The following is a 19,217-nucleotide window of genomic DNA, read 5'->3' as shown; positions in this document are numbered from 1 at the left end:
AATTTCACTGAAAATTGCACTCTGTGTTTGTTGGTTAGTGTCAGGTAGCTCTCTGTCAGGATGAGGACCATCCTCTGGTATGCTCTCAGAGTTGAGCGGTTTGTTCTCAACAGGTGGGATTTCTGAGTTTATCTCAGCTAAACTCTTTGAATTTAAAAGCTGTTGATCAGACAGTGATTCATCTGCTAATGAGTGTGTTATTAGTTCTTCTGAATCAAGTGTTTCCTGAGGGATGTCCTCTACAGGAGTGTGTGTGTGTTCAGGTGAAACTGGTGTGGATGTATTTGCTACCTTGATCTCAGTAGTAGGTGGGATTGGACCTATTGGTTCAGCTACAGGTTTGCTATCTACAACAGCAGGAACTGGGGTGGTGGAGGGGCCGAGGGGCAGAGCGGGTTCTTGCTTCTTTGGGGACACCATGGATGGTGGTGGGACGTCTCCCAGCTGGCCTGACATTGCTTTTTGAGTCTGACAGTTCAGGCAAAGCCATTCTTTCTGCAAGACAAACACGATGACAAGTATTCAGTAAATACAAAGCCTCCAGATCTGTTTAACAATGATTATAGATAACCTTGTCTAACTTATTCAGCAATCCTGCAAAGATCATTATGAACTGGGTTTATTCTATTTAATATATCATAAAAAAGGTTTTCATTACTAAAGCATTCAAGAAGAAGCTTTATATATATATATATCTATATATATATCTATATATATATATATATATCATTATGTATTTTGTGTAAAAGAATGGGTCCAAATGATACAATGCATGTGACAAGTTTCTCATGAGAAGTTCAAAGATATCATTAACAAAAAATGCTTTTTTGTTAAGTATTTCATACATTTTTGTAAATGTGTTCAATAATTTCTGCCCACTTCTTTCACCAGAGTTTCAGATAACAATTGTTTGGGAATTTGTGTCCAACATTTGCTGTGAATTTTATGATAATAGCCTCACTAGGGAAAAAAAAAATTAGAAACATGTAAATATTTGTAAATGTAAACATAAGCAAAAATACACTCAGCATCAACACATTTCATCTCAAAAATACATATTGCATTCAAAGTCCTGACTCTGTTCTAATAATTCACATTTTGCTATTGATGCAAAGTACAATAGGTGGCTACAAAACCCTCTTCGAAATCACCTGGTGTGAAGTGCCTTTCTAGCTGTGTTGTCATGCTGCAACTGTTTTATTAGTGTTATCTATTCCCATGTGTTTGCTGTAAAAGAGTACTCTAGAGGAAGATGCTTTACGTAAACTGAACACCCTCCTGAGTGCTTTTATTCAAGATGTGGATCTATTGTTGGTATGTAATGTCCCATGGTGCTTTGCTAAAGCGGAAAAATGATAAACAATCAATATGGTGAGACTGGAGATCAAAAAATAGCACAGACTCGCACACACTCGAAATATTCTTGTGTAGACGCGAGGTGCAAACAAATACCTCGGTTCACAGTTTGACAAATGTGTTAACATCCTCCTATAACCTACCCCGACAGGATTTAGTGCTAAAAATGAATTTTAGAGTCATGCAGTCCATCTCTGCGCGTGGAAAGATGAAGAAACAGCAAGACAGGAGGGAGGTGGAAGATGATGACAGAGGGGGAATTTAGCAGCAGCTCAGCTTGATTAAATAAGGCATGAACCGCCATGTTGTAGCCCTTGCCTTGGAATGATTAACACACCTGCATGTGGATTTCTCCAATAAGGCAAGGAAAGGCAACCAAAATGTTGATGGACAAAGTATAGAGATGCACTGCTTCCTGATACAGAACCATGATGTGGGGGGTTTGGCGTAAAGACTAGAAAGAGCAGGCACTGAAAGGTAGAGAGATGGCTGCAGATAGAAATAGTCATTCAGGCTGTTAGTGAGCTCCAGCCTCCTCAGAGCCTGTCATCACTGACGTTATCGAGAAATTTCAACGGGAACGTTTTACTACCCATTCCCTCTGTCACTGTCTCTAATAGAGCTACTGAGGGGAACTGAGCCAACTGCAGCCTCCACACAGAAATAGATTCCTTTCAGCTTTTCGCCAAAGAAAAGGCAAGACTGACAAAAAAACTGAACATGTACAAAAACAACAAACACAAAACCAATGGAGATTTCATAACTTACTTAGCAAAATGGACATCACTCCATGAGTCAAAAAAATTTAACCATCAACAAAGGAAATACAAAATCCATATTTATATACAGAATAACTAGTTTCGGATCAAATCATGACCCCTAAAGAACCCCACAAGAAACGTCCTAACAATGAGATTGACACACACCCACTTGCTTGTTTCTAAACACCAATCATCTGATGCCATACTGTTCTAATTTATGAAACAGTATGTTGTGATCGATTGGGTCAAGTACTTTTTTAAGGCCTATGACAACCTGTGCATTTCTTTGGATCCATGTTAGTTTTTATTTCTCCAGTAAACATAGTTAATGCACTTATTGGGATGAGAATTGGGATCCGTATTACAGATTTTCACAATGTTACGACTTTAGCTACTTTTATTTTGAGGCCACAACAGCAAAATGAAGGCTTGAGGTGCAGGATGAGAATGGCATTTAATTGTAACTGAACTCTTGAAAGCAACAAAACAGGCTGGCAGCAATAAAAGAGGATCTTACACTGAGTGAGAAAACCCACAAACTCCTTTTGACAGGGAGATTGATTCCTGGAATTCTAAAAAAGGTGAGTTAATTAGCAGATGAGAAACAACTGGGTAATGCAGGAAGCTGAGGCACTGGTGGAAGGTGCAGAGTAAATTAGGGAACACAGAAAACAATCACGTCAACAAAACAGGACAGAAATGCAAGCTTAGGAAAAATGAAACTCAAAATACTACAGATTGTGATTAAAAACTGAGATGCACATTGTATTGTAAAACTCTGTCAGATCCAGCAATAAGTATGCTTTCCTTCTTATAAAAGAACAATGTTAGAAAGAAGATTTTTATCTGACGTGATTTAATTCACTTTTAAACACTAAAGCTTTTGATAAAATGAAAGTCTGAATGTTGTTGCGCTTCTTCTCACTGATGAGTTTCCATCTTAATTATAATGCATCAAGCTGCTGGTGGAACATTACAGCCTCAGCTCCTTTGCGAGCCAAAAAAGATCTTTGCCTATTGATGTAGTTGACACTATGTCTGGTTCAGTGGGCTGAGATCAGATGGGTTTTCTTTTACTAATATACAGCAACCATTTCTTATTTGAAAAAAGAAACTAAATAAAGAATAGAATATATTTCATCCCAAATAAATAAGAAAATGTTCTTTGACAAAACGAAGCTCATTTAACTCTTAAAAATCAACTGCAGACAAAAAGCCAAAGAAACGTCTCGGCATTGTGCAGCGCTGACTCTGGCTTCCAACACCAGTAACTAGGCAACATTTCAATATAACAGATACTGTATTGTTCGAGCTATATTGAAGAAGTGACATCTCCGTCTCTGATCAAAAAGTGATTCCAAGCGCCAAGAAGCTGCCTTGCACACCTCCATCGTTTTTTAAACAATCCTACGGTTCATGTTCATGAAATGATTTTGCCAGACAGTAAATTTTAACCAATAAATGCAGTGGAAGTGACTCACAGATACGAGTCACGAGTGCTCAGACAAATTACAACAGTCAGGTTGTCATGCTCTGTACTCCTTACAGCTGCAGAGGGTGATACCCATATCTTTTATGACGCTGCCTTCCCACTCCCCCCTTCGTCCACTCGGGGTCCCTCTTTTTTTTTTTTTGTCACAGTAGCTTATTGTCTCTTCTCTCCTCTGGCCTGTTCTTATGATTTCTACATCGAGATGTTATTTTGTTTGTACTCCTCTTGCCATTGCACAATAAAATTCCACTGGTATGTAAGTGGAATCCGCTAAATATAAAAGATCACATCTCATAACTCTCCAAAAATATACTGAACTTTCATTTTATGTTTCATGCATAAAGAATTATTTGCAGTTAGACCTTTTCCTTATTCGAAGCTGTTTTGTTGGTTTCTCCATATATCATCTGGATGCATTAAAAAAAAATGTTAAAAAAAGAAAAAATGAAAAAGAGCCAGTATGTGAATAGGATGGAGGGGGGGGAAGTGAAAGAGAGAGCAGCGGCAGTCAGGATGTAACAGCCTGTACTAACAAGATGAGGCTGGTGCCAGAATGTGTGGGTTTTCAAGTCTCAGTGAGGTTCTGCCTGCCTGTCCTCCAGTCTCTGATGAAGGCTCAGTGCTGGCACGCTGTATGCTTTGCCCCCCCACTTATCCCCTAGTCATTCCTTGGCACAAAATGCTCAGTAGCTAAAATATGGCTCTGGCCAAAGCATGCAGAAATTGGTAAATTAGAAAGGGGATGAGGGAAAATCCTTGTGGAGGGTCTAATCGCCACTTTCTAAACCTGAAAAAAGATGCAGAGCATTGCAAAAGTATTCATAACCCTCTAAAATGTGAACATTTTAGGTAATTTTAGAATATTTTATGCATACTAAAAGAAAGCTTACACACAACCATGATACTGTTGTTGAATACTGCAATGACATCAGATGCAAAAAGCAATCTTTCATTCCCGTTCCGTCTAAAGGCTCCCATCCGTTTCTGTGAACGCACCAGACAATTAAATTTCAAATCAGGTAAAAGTCCATCTAAAAGGTCAAATACATTAAGAGGATGCAGAATGTAAATGTATTGCCTTTGGAATATGAGGCAAAAACAAAACTTCCCGTAATTGTTAACATACGCTGTGTGCATCCAGTCTGAGTGAGTTTTTGCTGTTTTTCAAAGATCTGGGCAAATATTACCATCTTCAGATGTGCAAAAACGATAGAGGCATACCTCATACAACTTGTAATTAAAATTGCAACATCCAATGTTTTTCCAAAGTATTTGCTCAGATGAGTAGAACACAAAGGCACAGTGCAGTTTTCAGATGTCTTTTACAAATATTTTTTGAAAATATTGCATTGTTTTCTTTCAGCTTTATAACCATATAATACTTTGTTCATCTTTGACATTAAAATATATTGAAATTTGTAGTGTTAACATTACAAAATAATCCCAGTTTAAAAGGTATAAACACTTTTGCAAGAGGGATTTTTTTTAATTATTTTCTTGCACTGCACTTCCAAATTAGTTAATTAATTTAACTAAAAGAATCCCACAAAGACTAAAATGTTACCCATTTCAAATAATCAAATTATGGTTCCCACAGAATGACACTGTTAAAGGAGGTAATATGAAAGAAGATGGTGGGAGGGGGCAGCCCTCTAGTCCCTCGTGTTCTCCCCTCTCCTGCTTTAGTGGATCTCTTTTGTGGCTGTTACTATTTTTGTACACATCAGGCTCTAGGCCAAGTGATGGTGAGAGCTGTGAACACTGCATGGAGTGAATACAGATAAAAATACATAAACAGAAACAGATCTGTCTAAAGACCGGCCTATTGTGTAATACACAAAACAAAGCGGACGTGTTAAATGTACAAACTATTAGAATACTAATGTATGGCAGGTTGGTGATAAAAGCTGGTGTGTGTATTGTTGGTCTTTATCTGCCAGTGCAGATTATGGGGAGTTTAGGATGGGAGAAAATGTGGACGTGATCGCAGAATAAGGATAAGGAGGAAGACAAAGTATCCACTGCACAAGTCACCGTTTCTAGATGTGCAAAATAGGGTAAAAAGATGTATGAATGACACTAAGGATGAGCAAGCCATTTATCAATATTTAGTCAAATTGCATGGTTCTCAAAATCATTCATATAAACTCTTTAACCTTTTAGATCTTCCAGTAAAATGGATAGAAACGTGTCCGTGTTTGTCCAAATTTATCTTTGAAATAAAATTTGTTGTTTTTTTTATCTCTGTGTCTCAACATGTGAAGGTTTAGGTGAGCAGCTATTGTTTTTCTAGAAATTCCCTGGTTTTTAAAGATTAGCTTATTTTGCTTTCTTTCCTTTGAAGAAGGCCTATACGACATAGGTGTCCAACATTTCCACATTTTTACCCCATTAAACTTCCTCAATAATGATCAAATTAAACACATGGAATATATATTTTAAAATATTAGTTTTTATGTTACAGATGTTTTAGGGGTGTCAGTTGTGATATTGGCAATTAGAAAAAAAAATTACTATCATTTCTGTGACTAAATTCTGTGCTGTAAAAATGTACTTTTTATGCATCCTTTGTAGTGGCGCCAATAAGTGCATACTTTCAATATTTCAAAATCTTCAGGGCAAAACTTGAGTAACAATGATGGGAAGTTCATTCCCATGATTCATTCTTCCTTTATGTAATTTCCCCCCATTTCCCAAGAGTACACATAATGATGTATGGAATTTTGAAATTCATATGTAATACTTGCAGTAGAGTTGGTCAATTATTAATGTCCAACCAAACATCCCTGTCCCTGTCCTGCCTTTAAAACATCGGGTTTTAAAGGCGGTGGCAGTGAGACCGCCATCTGATAAAAACTGAAACGTAGCTGTAGATTTTCTCGGTAATGGTGAGACGAGATGAAACACTCCAACTCCTTGATACACGCTCGTTAGCAAAGTCGTGCCACTCCCATCTTATGTAAGACTCTTCCAACACGCGCTCTCGTTACTGAAAAGGCCAACATGACATGAAGCCTGAGCTGGAGGAACATTGTTGCTCAGCGCCAGGCATACTTTTACAGAATTCCCCTTACATCAAAAAAAGGGAGACGGTAGGGGGAGAAGAGAAGGACAAAAATAGATGGCCGTAAAATAACTAAAATGGTAGCGCACACATAAACAACAAAAAAAGATAAAAGAGTGTGAAATGACTAAAATATCAGAGAACCAAAATCAGATGTGTTGCTGGCCTGTTCAAGTGCCTTTTATTCACAAGTTGCGTTGTTGGGGATTAGACAAGAAGACAATGAAGCCTGAGAGGAGATGACAAGCATCCTGTTGCCCTTTAAATCTTTTTAAGGAAATACAGATTACCCCCACACACGTGGCGATATGCACGCGCACTCACCACAATTTATCTCAACAAGAAGACAACATGCTGACAACACAGCCACTTAAACGTCACACCTACAACAGGTGAGGGGTCACCAGCCACGTGTGCATTCAGTGTTCCACACTTCTGCTCACAAAAAACCTGCAGCTAAGTATCCTGGCTCCTATTCCTGGAACAGCACATGTATCCACAGCCACGCCCTCACATGCGTCAGCGAGCAAACCTTTGCTGGCAGCTGACGTGATGACAGCGAGTGACACAGAGGTGACACACACTACAGGGGGGTTAGATGGCTCAACAAAAGTCTTGTGTGCAGAACATTCTGTATGCTATTCATTTTTTCCAAGTTGGATTTAAAAATGCACCCAGAGGTTCAGCTGTGTCATAGGTGAATGGATGGCCGGCAAAACTAGATGGTGATAATGAAAAGCTTTATGAAGTTAAAGGCCCATCTGGAGTTAACCAATCACAAGAGTTGACTTGTGAGGAATAAATGTTGTAAATACAGTTTGTAATATGGAAGATTCTTCTATGGTGGCAAAGCAAAATGTCCTCTGAGCTCAAAGTGAAAATGACTGCAGGGTTAGGGTTAAATAAGATGAACTGTCTACGTTTAAGTAGATGTAAATATATATATTTTTAAAAACTAGTCTTAAATATTCCACTCTGAAGTACACCTAAATAAAGTGCTGAACCTTTTTGGAGGCCCCCAGGTCTTTGGAAGAGAAACTGGCCCTTAGCATCATAGATAATCTGCCATGCTTAACAGTGGGCATGTGAATGTTTTCCATGGATGTTCCATTGTTTTTATACCAGACCCACCATGTTTGTTATCAAAAGGTTGAGACTTTGTTGTCTGCTGTTTGATACAGTTCTACAACACTGAGCTGGCACAATAGGCCTTTAATGTCCAGCAAACCGGAAAATTGCACTGAAGGTATTAAACATTTGCAGAAACTAATGAAGAAAATGAAAAGAAAAATGGCTTGAGTATCAATAATTGTGTGTCAGGGATTTGACTAAAATAATTCTTATAATGGAACGATAATAGCCTGTGATTATTTTTGAAAATTTTCTAAATTTTCCATACTGAAGAATTTTCTAAAATGTCTGAAAAAACAAAAAATTAAGCATCAGTGGCAGAATACCGAACAAAGAAGGAGTTTTATGTCAGTTTAAAAGAGACATGCGTTTACCAAAGTATTGGTAAAAAAAAACAAGCATGTGATATTTTCCAGGTTGTACCAGGTTGGTTTGACAAAGACATGCTAAACAATCTAAGTTTAAAAGGCAAAAAAAGGCTTTAACACCATTTTAGTTCTACTTCCCGTTACGGAAGAATTCCAGAACTGTGAATGCAGCAAAGTAGAATTTACTATGAATTAGCACATATAAAGGTACATGGAATATTAATTTGACAAATATGATTTTTGATTTGTACAGTATCTTAACAGAAATGATTTTGCTCATCTATAGCATCAATAACCAACAACATCTTTAAGAAAAATCAGTAGTGGTATATGTATATTTCTGAGCCTGTGTGCATAATCTCGGAATAAATTCAGTTTTAGTTTTGAAAATGTTTACGTTTTTAGTTGAATAATCATTCTATGTCTCCTATAAAAAGCAATTCAAATCGATTATTAAAAGTTTTGGAAGATGCTCATGTGGAAAATGAATCCCTGAAAACATCTAATTCCATCTCTGCAGTGAGCAATTTTCATGAAACACCCAAAGGACTGACATGCCCAACACAGAAAAACAACAGGAATATGTACATTGTTTAAAAAGGCGTAGTTAAGACGGAATGTACTTCAGTAATAAATAGCTTTCCTACCTCTTCTAAATGAGGACTAGGATTAAATCCACACAGATTGCACACGTTCTTCTTGCACTCAGTGCACACACTGTAGTTGGGGGCGTCTGACGATCCAATGTTGAGCTCCAAGTTACAGAGAGGGCAGTTTCCCTTGGCAACTGAAGTTTCAGACTGAGCAGACTCAGCCGCTGTAGACTTCTCTTCCTGCTCTGCGGATGCGTGTCTGGGGGGCTCTCTGGACCCGGCAGACGGGGTGTCTGGAGCGGAGTCGGAATCCGGTGGAGATCCAGGTGCAGAGAAAGGAGAGTCAGGAGGAGAACCTGGTCCAGAGTCAGGTGACCCAGGCGGAGACTCAGGTGCTTTGGTTTCCTCTCCAGAGACAAGAGTGGTGGCTGAGCTCAGAAGCGATGAGCCGAAGCTGAACATTTGAGATGCAGCAGCAGGAGGTTTTGCTGACTCCGTCAGCCCTCCTAGACCCCCAAACAGTTTTCCAGCCATGGATTCTTCTTGTTTTGGTGCAGCCTGTGTTGGAGGCTTCGATGACTCCATCAATCCACCAAACCCACTGAATAGTTTCCCCGTAACCGACTCCGCCGCTTGTGCAGCCGCTGCGGGGGGTTTAGCCGAATCTGTCAGCCCTCCTAAACTGATGCCGCCCAAACCCCCAAAGAAACTCGATTCTTGTTTGGCTTTAGCTGGAGACTGCTGAGGGCTGGACTTCTGCTGAATGGGACGCCCTGTTTTGGGGTCAATCTTGGGTGACCCTGCCAATGAGGAGCCTGGAGAAAGGGGTCCAGGAGATGAGGAACCTGGGGATTTCTGCCTTGGGGTTGTTGGCGGCGTCAGCCCTTGGTCGGAGGTGCTCTGCTGCTTTATCAGCAACTTTCCAGGCTTGCCACCTCGCTGAGGTGAGGGTGGGCCAGAGCCTTGCATGGGCTTTGACATGCCAGGAGGATCCATGCCTCCCATTGCTCGCTGCATCTGACAGTTCAGGCAAAGCCACTCTTTACCCTGCAAATGAAAAGAAGACAAGTCAGATGTTGTGGTTTTTGTGACCAATGTTCATTAGTAGCTTGAAAGTGAAACACCAATTGCACAAGATCAGGAATCAAAACCTGGGATAGCTGCATCGAGCTATAACTCTGATACATAGAGTGTAAAACATGTAACCATGATAAGACATAATTGAATCACATTTTTAAAAACTGGAATTAGTATGTTCATGTCTATACAGTGCCTTGCAAACCTACTCATATATCTTTTCTAAAGAACAGCTACTCAGCTGTTGCAGTTTGGAGGAACTTGATCAACATCCCTATCTGTAGGGACCCATCACTACACGCTGTGACAATCTCACTCCACGACTGGCTGAAGAACTCGACAGCTTCTTCTGCAAGTTTTAAATCCAATCATTTGCACTTCTAACCCATTTACCAACAACCCACTTTCACACAAAAAACGATTACATGGACTCTTATACCAACAACTCCACAACTCGCTCCGCTCCCCAACCTCTATGACTTCCTGCCTGCACCGAGAAAGGTGTGAACAGGCTTTTTCAGTGTTACAAGACCAGGAAAGCTTTCCTGATTCTGCCTGAAAGCCGGCGCTGACCAACTCGCCCACATCCTCAGATTTAACAAGTCTCTGGAGCTGTGTGAGGTTCCCTCCATCATCCCCGTCCGGAAGAAACGAACCACAACATAATTAAACGTCTAGAGGCTTGTCACATTGATGTTTGTGGTCATAAAATTCCTTGAACAGGTTTTGAAGGTCAGCCAGAAAGTTACCACTTGTGGTCCCAAAAACTCATTTTAGGATGTTAGGTGATTGCTCATTTGAACTCATAACATCTATAAATTGTGGAATCCCATAATATTCTCCTTACCTTGATTAATCTCAGTTGAAGGTATTTTATTAAGCAGGCATTTAGTTAGTCAGTTACAAACTACCAATTACTATGTGTATTGACTTTTAGAGTTGTATTGCTTTCCATCTGTTTTGTCTATTCTTCTGCGTTTCGTTTACAGTAAATCTTTATGTGACATTCCACTCAGTGAAAAGTGCTATATAAAACAGCTCACTTAAGAAATCAGTGTTCCGTCATTAAGCAACCAATTTCCATCTTTAAAAAACAAAATCCAAAATTCGCAACAGTTCCATAATTAATCAGAACAGCAGTTGGTTGTTCTAGTAAATATTAGTGCTAAAATGGTTGGCTTTCATAGTGTTTACCGTTACAGACCCAAACACCTGTCTCAAAAAAAAATAATGGTGGCCAGAGCCTTTTGTTTAGTGTTTGGCTATCTCTTTTGGTTTCCACAGCGTGCCAAGCACAGTGTTGAAAGAGACAGCTGTTGACGGTTTGATCACCATCTAGAAAAAGAACAATATGTGCATACCTATTTGCTACTCGTATGTTGGTGTGCTTGACATCTTAAGAGGCAAAAAAAAATAAATAAAAAAGAATGTTCTTGTTGATCCACACAGAAGAATTTCTTAAAGAATAGTTCTACGGGGCGTGCTGTGGTGGCGCAGGGGGTTAGCACGCCCCACGTTTGGAGGCCTTAGTCCTCAACGCGGACGTCGCGGGTTCGACTCCCGGTCCCAATGACCTTTGCCGCATGTCTTCCCCCCTCTCCTCACCCTCCTTCCTGTCTGCCTACTGTCGAAAAAATATGAGCCACTAGCGCCGCAAAAACTCTTCGGAGAAAAAAGTGGAAATAAAAAAAAAAAAGAATAGTTCCACAAAAGTAGGTTTTCTCCTGACCAACCAGCATTTACAGTTCATGTGTGAGTGAATGTCGTCACTTGCTGGCAGAGTTCCTTCCTGTGGCCATGATATGAGTCACCTTGATCAACATTCCCCAAGTCCATATGGTCACTCTGTTTCCCAGATCATGTGTGTCGCTCTTGTAAGTGACATGTCCTCTTTTGAATCAGGGAGGACTGATATACTGGACTCTGCTGTAGTTTCAAATTGAGCATCATAACCAGTTTTTATTTGAAAGATTTATTTGTACAATTTGTAACATTTATTAGATATGCACTAGTCTGGCTTATTTTTCTTGCTCTTACTGAATTCATTTTTCCTTTGAGGTCTGACTGAATCTGATCCCCCCCCCCCCCTTTAATACACACACAAAAAATAATAATAAAAAAAACATGTCACTAGTTCCACAACTGAGATTTCTATTTTGAAATAAAAAATAAATTAAAGATTATTGCCCTTCATGTGCAAAAAATATTTCTAACCTTTCAGAAAACTCAAAAGAGCCGAACTACACACACTTTCAGGTGTTTAACATTTGAAGCGGAGATAATTAAGGAGAAATATTCAAATTCCAGTCTCTGCTCAATGTTTTTTTAATTTTTATGTGTGTGTGGGGGGTGGGGGGGCACATGTATCCTTAATAAATTTTTATCATCTATTTTTTTTTTACATTATTTTCTAACTAAGTACTTTTAACAATGATGACTATAATAAAAAAAAATGACTGCAGATATGTGTACATATCATTCCTTTACATTCATTATCTGTCCTCAAAGTTTTGTTTCTTTATATCTGAATACTGTGGACGATTGAAAACCAGTCAAATTTCTTGTTTGCTCACTCAATATTGGCAAATAAAATGATTCATAATCTGGCAAAGCTTGAATCAAAATGATACATTTTGTACTTTTTAGGGTTTTATTCTTGCCGTTTAGCATGTAATGCAAACAGCAACGTCAGTGCATGAGTAATGTTTTTTCTTCTTCAAAGAGAAATGCCAGAATAAAATCAATGCCTTTTCTACATGCATGGCATTGCTCACTCCTGTGTATCATCCATTATGAAATCTGTGGTGGTATTATCTGTGAACTTTCGAGAACTGGAAAGCTCCCGGCTATACATGTAGACAAAAATCATAAAATTATCTCACTTTAGCTCATTGGTTAGGACATCATTAACCATTTGAATTTTTATTTTATTTTAAGAAAAATAAAACTACAGCAAAAGAAAGAAAAGCTGTGAGGGTCTTACCGCTGAGTCTGGTGGGCTGAAGCCACACAGGCTGCAGACCTGGTTCTTGCACTCAGTGCAGGTGTTGTAATTGGGTGGCTCCTTAGATCCAGTGTTGAGCTGGGTGGTTTTACACAGCGGACAGAGTCCACCTGCAGGCTTTCCAGCTGCCTGCTGCCCGGGGGCCCCTGAACCTTTTGCTGGCATGGGGCCTTGCTGTCCTTGAGCTTTTGGTCCAGGTTTTCCAGGTCCTTGTTGTGGTGGGCCACCTTTTTGCTGCTGAGCTCCACCCTGACCTGGTCTAGGTCCCGGCTGCCTTTGACTTTGCCTCGGGGCTTGACCAGGGGGTCCTTGATCTGATTTGGGCCCCTGACTTTGCCTTGGTCCTGGGCCAGGAGGACCTTGACCAGATTTCGGCCCCTGACCAGGTGGTCCTTGCCCTGAAGGACCTGATTTCGGCCCCTGACCAGGTGGTCCTTGCCCTGAAGGACCTGATTTTGGTCCCTGACCGGGTGCACCCTGACCTTGCCTTGGTGCCTGTCCAGGGGGGCCTTGACCTGGCTTTGGGGGTCCAGCCTGCTGTGGTCCCTTTGGTCCTTGACCCTGCTGGGGGCCCTTCCCCGGTGGCTTCACTCCCTGCTTGTTTTCTACTTTTGCCGTCGCATCGCCCTCCTCCTCGTCCCCAAACAGTCCAAACTTGGGAATGTTGACGGCGTCGCCCATAGATGTGATGGAGGACGTCATTGACGACACGGCGCTGAGGGGATTGGCCCCGCTGAGGAAACTGGAGCCAAACATGCTAGACGATTTAGTCTCCGGGCCTTTTGGCTCCTGCCGGAATTTGGATTCAAAGAGGCTTAAGGACGAGGGGCTGCGGCCTGGTGTGGGTCTGCCAGGTGGACCCTGGTTGAAGGCGTCTACAGTTCGACTTTTACTTAGACCTGCAGGGCCCCTGGAGGCTCCTACCTGCTGGTGAGCATCAGATTCTGAAGGTCTGAAAAGAACAGAAACAAAACGATCCTTGTTATGTCCATTTGTTTACAAGTAAAAGAACCCAATAAAAGAAAACACACAACTATAACAGGTCGATAGTGCTGCTGGTTACATTTTATATCTGACATTACAACATTTAATATTTAAACTTCATTAAAAGGAACGGCAAGTTGTTAGTCATGTCTGTTTCTGCTGACTCATTCACACTCACCATGACAAGTGCCATCCTCAAAAACTACACCCAATATTAAACCGATACAGAAAATACAACAATTTCTTACTTAATTATCAGAGATATGACCAGGTTGTACAGTGCTTATCTGAAGTATTCAAAGCCCTTTAATTTTTTTTTTATTTTTTACATTTAGTCTTGTTCCAACCTCTAACTTTAAATTCACTAGGATTTTATTTGCTAGAACAACACAAAGTAGTGCAATAAAATGAAAAGGGTTAACAATCTTTAAACATTTAAAGGAAAAAAAAATGTATTCACCCCATTTTACCCCTAAATGAAAATTTGTTTCAGTTGCCTCCAAACGTCACACAGATACAAATATAAATCCATTTGTTCTCATAAGGCCTCAAAAAGTTCTTAGGGAACAAACAGCTGACAGAAACATAAATACTGGTGAATGACATGGAGCGTGGATATTAGACAGAGACTGAGAAGCAGTGAGCTGCAGCCTGCATGTTAGGACAAAGTGAGAGGGCCTGTAAGCCCAACCTGCACACAGACTGCAGTGCATGCCAAGTGGAAGTGGAACTTTAGAGAAGTGCATCAGTGGAAGCTAATGGACCAATTGGCTGCCACTGATTAAAGCATGATGGTGCATGTTTATAACACACACTTGCATTGGTTTCTGCTGCAGTGAAGGTCCTTGGATGCTGTGGTGTAATGAAATAAAATTCTCAGGTAGTAAAGTTTAATGTTGCAATGAATATAGTTGATTATTTTCATAACACGCACGAGAAATATGTTACTGTAAAGGGTAGCAGCCGAATAAAGGAGGACTGGTCAGAATGGTGAGTGAACTTTGGGCGTGTTTAGGGTCCCTCCTAGTGTGGGGGCTCTGAGAGTCTGCTGACCAAATGAATGACCAGTTGCAGGTTATACATACAAATCATTACCCTTAGGCTAAGTTTAATACTTGTAACATTCAACATTCCTGGAACATTCAATTCAACGTGAAACAGTGAAATTCACCAAAATATTTTGGGAATATATTAATCATACTAAAAGTTTAATTAAATATACTTTGGATATACATTTAATATGCAACCCTGCACAGTTAACAAGAGTTTCAGAATTTCTCAAATAATATGGAGATCATGACATAAAACAGCATTTAAAAGCTTTCTTAAGTATAACAGTAGACTGGTTACTATGCAAGTAGTAAATTACTAAGTAAAGAACACTGTACAAGCTACTGAGTTAATGAAAAGGAACACTAAATTTTGTGTGAATTATCCAGAAATGTTTTTAATTTGATGACTATGAAGTGTCTGTGTAATGGCACAATTAGATGAATAGTAATATAAGAAGATGATCTATGGTAAATTAAGTTAATCTTATTTCAAAATGTCACAGACTCGTTTAATACTTCAGTTTTGTTCAGTTTTTGAAAATATGTATGATAAGAATATTATCTGGATGTAAGTCAGAGCGACTGTTGTTTGCCAACTTCATTTAAAATGTTTGCTAGACGCACACAGGCACTTCATGAAAATCAACAAATCAGGAAGCTTTAACTTGCAGGTTGTATTGAGAATCATTGCACAGAATTAAAATGTACTTTGTGTAACATTACCATGACAATTAGTCCTTTCCACAAATACACACAAGTGTGTACAAGCTTAGGGACAACGTAAATCATTTACTCAAATGGTCTACACTTAACAGCTTATGTTCACCTCTGATCAAGCTGAATTTTCTTCACAAGACTTGAGTCTGGATTGCCATGAGGTCTTTAAAGTGCAAGTCTAAGTTAAGTCTGAAATCATTTGTAAGACAAACATGCTACTAAGTGTTTTCTTTTTCAGTCAAGAAATGTATTTTGGCAAAAAAAAGAGGCAACTTTACTAATTACTAAAGGAATTCAAATCAATTGCCCTATGCCTAATTATGTGCTTATGGGAACTTGTTTTTGGAGGTTAAATTATATACATATAAAAAAATCTAAAGAACTGTAATTGATATAATGGAAAATGCTGGCATATAGTTTTCTTTAACCCCTCCAGGGGGTCTTTTGTGGGATCTAGTGTCCCTTATATGAAAGTAGGCTGACAGGAAAGGGGGGAAGACATGCAGCAAATATTGCCGGGTCTGGGAGTCAAACCCGCGACGGCCAAGGCCTCCAAACATGGGTCGCACTATCCCCTACGCCACCACGGCACGCCCCACTGGCATACAGTTTTAGTTGCAACTCAATGTAAAAGCTTTTTATTTCTATGTTTGGCATGTAAATGCAGCATTTTTCATATCACCTCCTACCCCTCTCTTTAGGGTTCAGAAGGCAAAAATACAAAACAGCAGAATTACAAAATAATAATAATAATAATAATAGCAGAAAAAAAAAGATAAAACATGTACAATATAAATGGGCTCAGATGTTATGTGGTGGCCCTACAATGAAATCCTGCTTGGGGCCTCATAAAACCTTGGGCTGGCTCTGTCGACAAAATAATAATTGGCGTAAAAAGCGCCGCAGTGAGTATTTTCAGCACCACGGACAGCGCTAAGCCCGTTTCCTAGACGGCACGAGATGTAGCAGAGATTCAATACGAAAAAACACAACAACACAGAATTCGTCTGGGGAAACACAACCAAAATAAAATAAATTAACGTCTCTGTTCTATTTATAGTCATATTAATATTGATGCACCCCTCCCCCCAATCTCTAGCTCGGTTATAAATAACATTTTTTTCTCCAGTTGGAGACAGTTAGCACAGAGGCCCATTACTTCATCCCATACGCACAGAGATGCATCTTCTGGCTGAATGACTTCATTGTAAATACCACTAACAACATTTTGCAGGATTTTTTTTGTTTTTGTATCAAAATGTGCCAAGATAAATAGAAACGTATTCGCGACATTTACCATCAAATAATGGTTGCATATATATGTAGCTAAGTGTTAAGATGTTCAAAATGCAAAATTATTAAAAAGAAGGAGGAGAAGAAGAAGAAAAACATTGGGCACGACAAATTTCCTTACCCAGCAGGCATTTCGACCGTTTCTCACAAATAGGCTACTGGAGGTGTGTCTCCTCACTGATTTCACACAGAACGACCGATCGAATCGGCCCATTCTGGTGACTCGAGTGTAATCATTTACACCGCCACGAGCTGCAACTTTGCCCACTTTACAGCCATTTTTGTGGATTCAGCCATAAAAAAAAAATAATAATTTTAACCGGAGACTCCCACCACTCCTCCTCACAATGAACTCTAGAAACAAACTGGGGTTTCTTGTGCGATTTGTGCATTGAAATGGGTGTAAATGTGACTCTCCACCTCCTTAATGCAGATTTCTTAACCACACACACACACGCAGTCACCCCCTCAGGCCTCTCACACACAAAACGCTTGGTCCGTTTAGATATTTGGAGTGCACTGAATGATGCCGTTTGAAATCCCTGCCTTCGTGCAGCTGCCGGAGCTCCAGGTTGCCTGCCCTGCGCCCTTGACATCGCCGCGGCCAGTTGCCTCCTCTCATCCTCGCTTAGCTCGCTCAGGTTGACCGGAGTACCATCGGAGATCCGGACGAAGCCGCCCTTTCCGTCAGGTGCCAGCCCCTCCGGCAGACCAGACGGCGGCCCTTCGCCTCCTTCCAGGCTCGCTTCGTTCCCCATGATCGACCCCTCCCGTTCCCCCCAGTTCTCAGATCAATCCGACACCCGTCTTTTTTATTATTATTATTTTTTATCTTCGAAGACGGTGATCCTTCGAGTATCGAAGCATGACGGATTGTTTAGATTTCTGCAGTTATTTCCCTGTCCAGTCGCGCTTCTCCATTTCCTACGTTTCTCGTTGTTTTTTCTGTCCCTCGCATCTCTCCAGCTTCAAACCACGGTTGCCACAGTTTCCCGTGAGGGGGGTCTTCGTTTTACTACTGCTCACAACCACTGAACGACTTCCGGAATACGATTACAAAAATAAAATACTTTTTTTTTTTTTCTGGCATTGTTTTCGCCATTATCGTTATTAAATAAATTCACACCAGCCTTGACCAACAAAAATTTGAACTTTTCAATCCAAATGTTTTGAAAGAAAAAGAAAACCTACATTTTATTGCCTGATATTTTCAGTAATATTTAACTGTTTCATGCTTTATTTTATTCCATTCCAATTGAAATACATACTGTTTTAACTTCAGTTTTCTAATATTACCAACCTCAAATAATAATAATAATTTATTATTATTATTATTATTATTATTATTATATTTTGACAAACGAGGTGTTACATAAATTATAGGTGTGATTTTTTTTTTTTTTTTTTGCAGAGCTTTTATATTTATCCACAGTGGAAATGTATTTTATTAGTCAACATTAAGTGCTTTAAGTTGAAAAAAAAAAAAACAACTTCCGCTCTTCTCTGAAGAACTAAAGTTAACTTAACGGAGGTTCTCCAAACGTATCCTGACCAACCACGCATGCTCCGCCTCGCAAGTGATCCTAAGACATCAGTGAAGGAAAATGTGCTTAAAGGCGACCATCACTGCTACATGTAGGTTAACTGTGAAATCCAGAGTGAGAATTAAACGAACAAAAAAAAAGTCACAACCCTCAAAATACAAAAACTGTGTCAGCGGAGAGCAAATGCAAATATGAGTTTGGGGTCAAGAAACCAGGGCCCCTGGTAGAGCCTAAGGATGTGATCATAGTTGTGTGATTACATATTTAAAAAAAAAAAAAAGTTTAAAGCAAAACAACGTCAGGCATCATGATTTCGAAACATACAAATCTAATTTTAGTGGCGTCTGCCATCATGAAATATTCAGAAACACAGATAAGACATCTGCAAAGGCCTACAGATGACTCATAGATTGAATAATCTATTTTCAGTACGCAGCTATTATCTCTATAGCCTTTCTGTTAGATAAATAAATATGATGCTGTATATTGGCATAAATCTGTGAGAAAACCAGTTTTCACTCATTGAAACGCAACAATGGATTCATTATCTCCTCTTCTCTCTTTTATGAAGATTTGATAGCTTGGGTTATGTAAAGGAGCGCCGCAAAGGATCAACTGGTCTCAAAATAGGCTCCAGAGCATCCCATCTTCAAAAAGACAACCCAGTTTAGATGCCGACTTGAACTCGTAACCAGTCATCATCCCGCGTGGCACAAATCAGACCTACAGCATATTTATTTAGGTCTACTGCTGTGGGAATATGCACAAGCAGGAAGAAGTA

General features: G+C 39.8%; 1 protein-coding gene across 5 annotated transcripts in view; it reads right to left on the bottom strand.

Annotated features, from left to right (window-relative positions):
* Positions 1 to 17,900, bottom strand: part of pcloa (piccolo presynaptic cytomatrix protein a) — a 53,496-nt gene extending 35,596 nt beyond the window's left edge. For 4 of the 5 annotated variants that reach the window (XM_032588994.1, XM_032588997.1, XM_032588995.1 and 1 more), the window contains exons 1-4: positions 17,439 to 17,898; positions 12,826 to 13,798; positions 8,820 to 9,812; positions 292 to 495 (exon numbers count right to left, since the gene is read on the bottom strand). In XM_032588994.1, the coding sequence (XP_032444885.1) occupies positions 292 to 495; positions 8,820 to 9,812; positions 12,826 to 13,798; positions 17,439 to 17,650 (2,382 nt within the window). In that variant the 5' untranslated portion in view covers positions 17,651 to 17,898. Of the gene's footprint in view, positions 1 to 291; positions 496 to 8,819; positions 9,813 to 12,825; positions 13,799 to 17,438 lie in introns of all 5 variants that reach the window. The other variant, XM_032588999.1, reaches the window with a different exon arrangement.
* Positions 17,901 to 19,217: the final 1,317 nt, after the last annotated feature.

The sequence above is a fragment of the Xiphophorus hellerii genome, chromosome 17, assembly GCF_003331165.1.
Source record: "Xiphophorus hellerii strain 12219 chromosome 17, Xiphophorus_hellerii-4.1, whole genome shotgun sequence".
Classification (NCBI taxonomy): Eukaryota; Metazoa; Chordata; class Actinopteri; order Cyprinodontiformes; family Poeciliidae; genus Xiphophorus; species Xiphophorus hellerii.
Note: the sequence above shows the minus strand (reverse complement) of the source record. Positions and strands in the feature narration are given on the sequence as shown.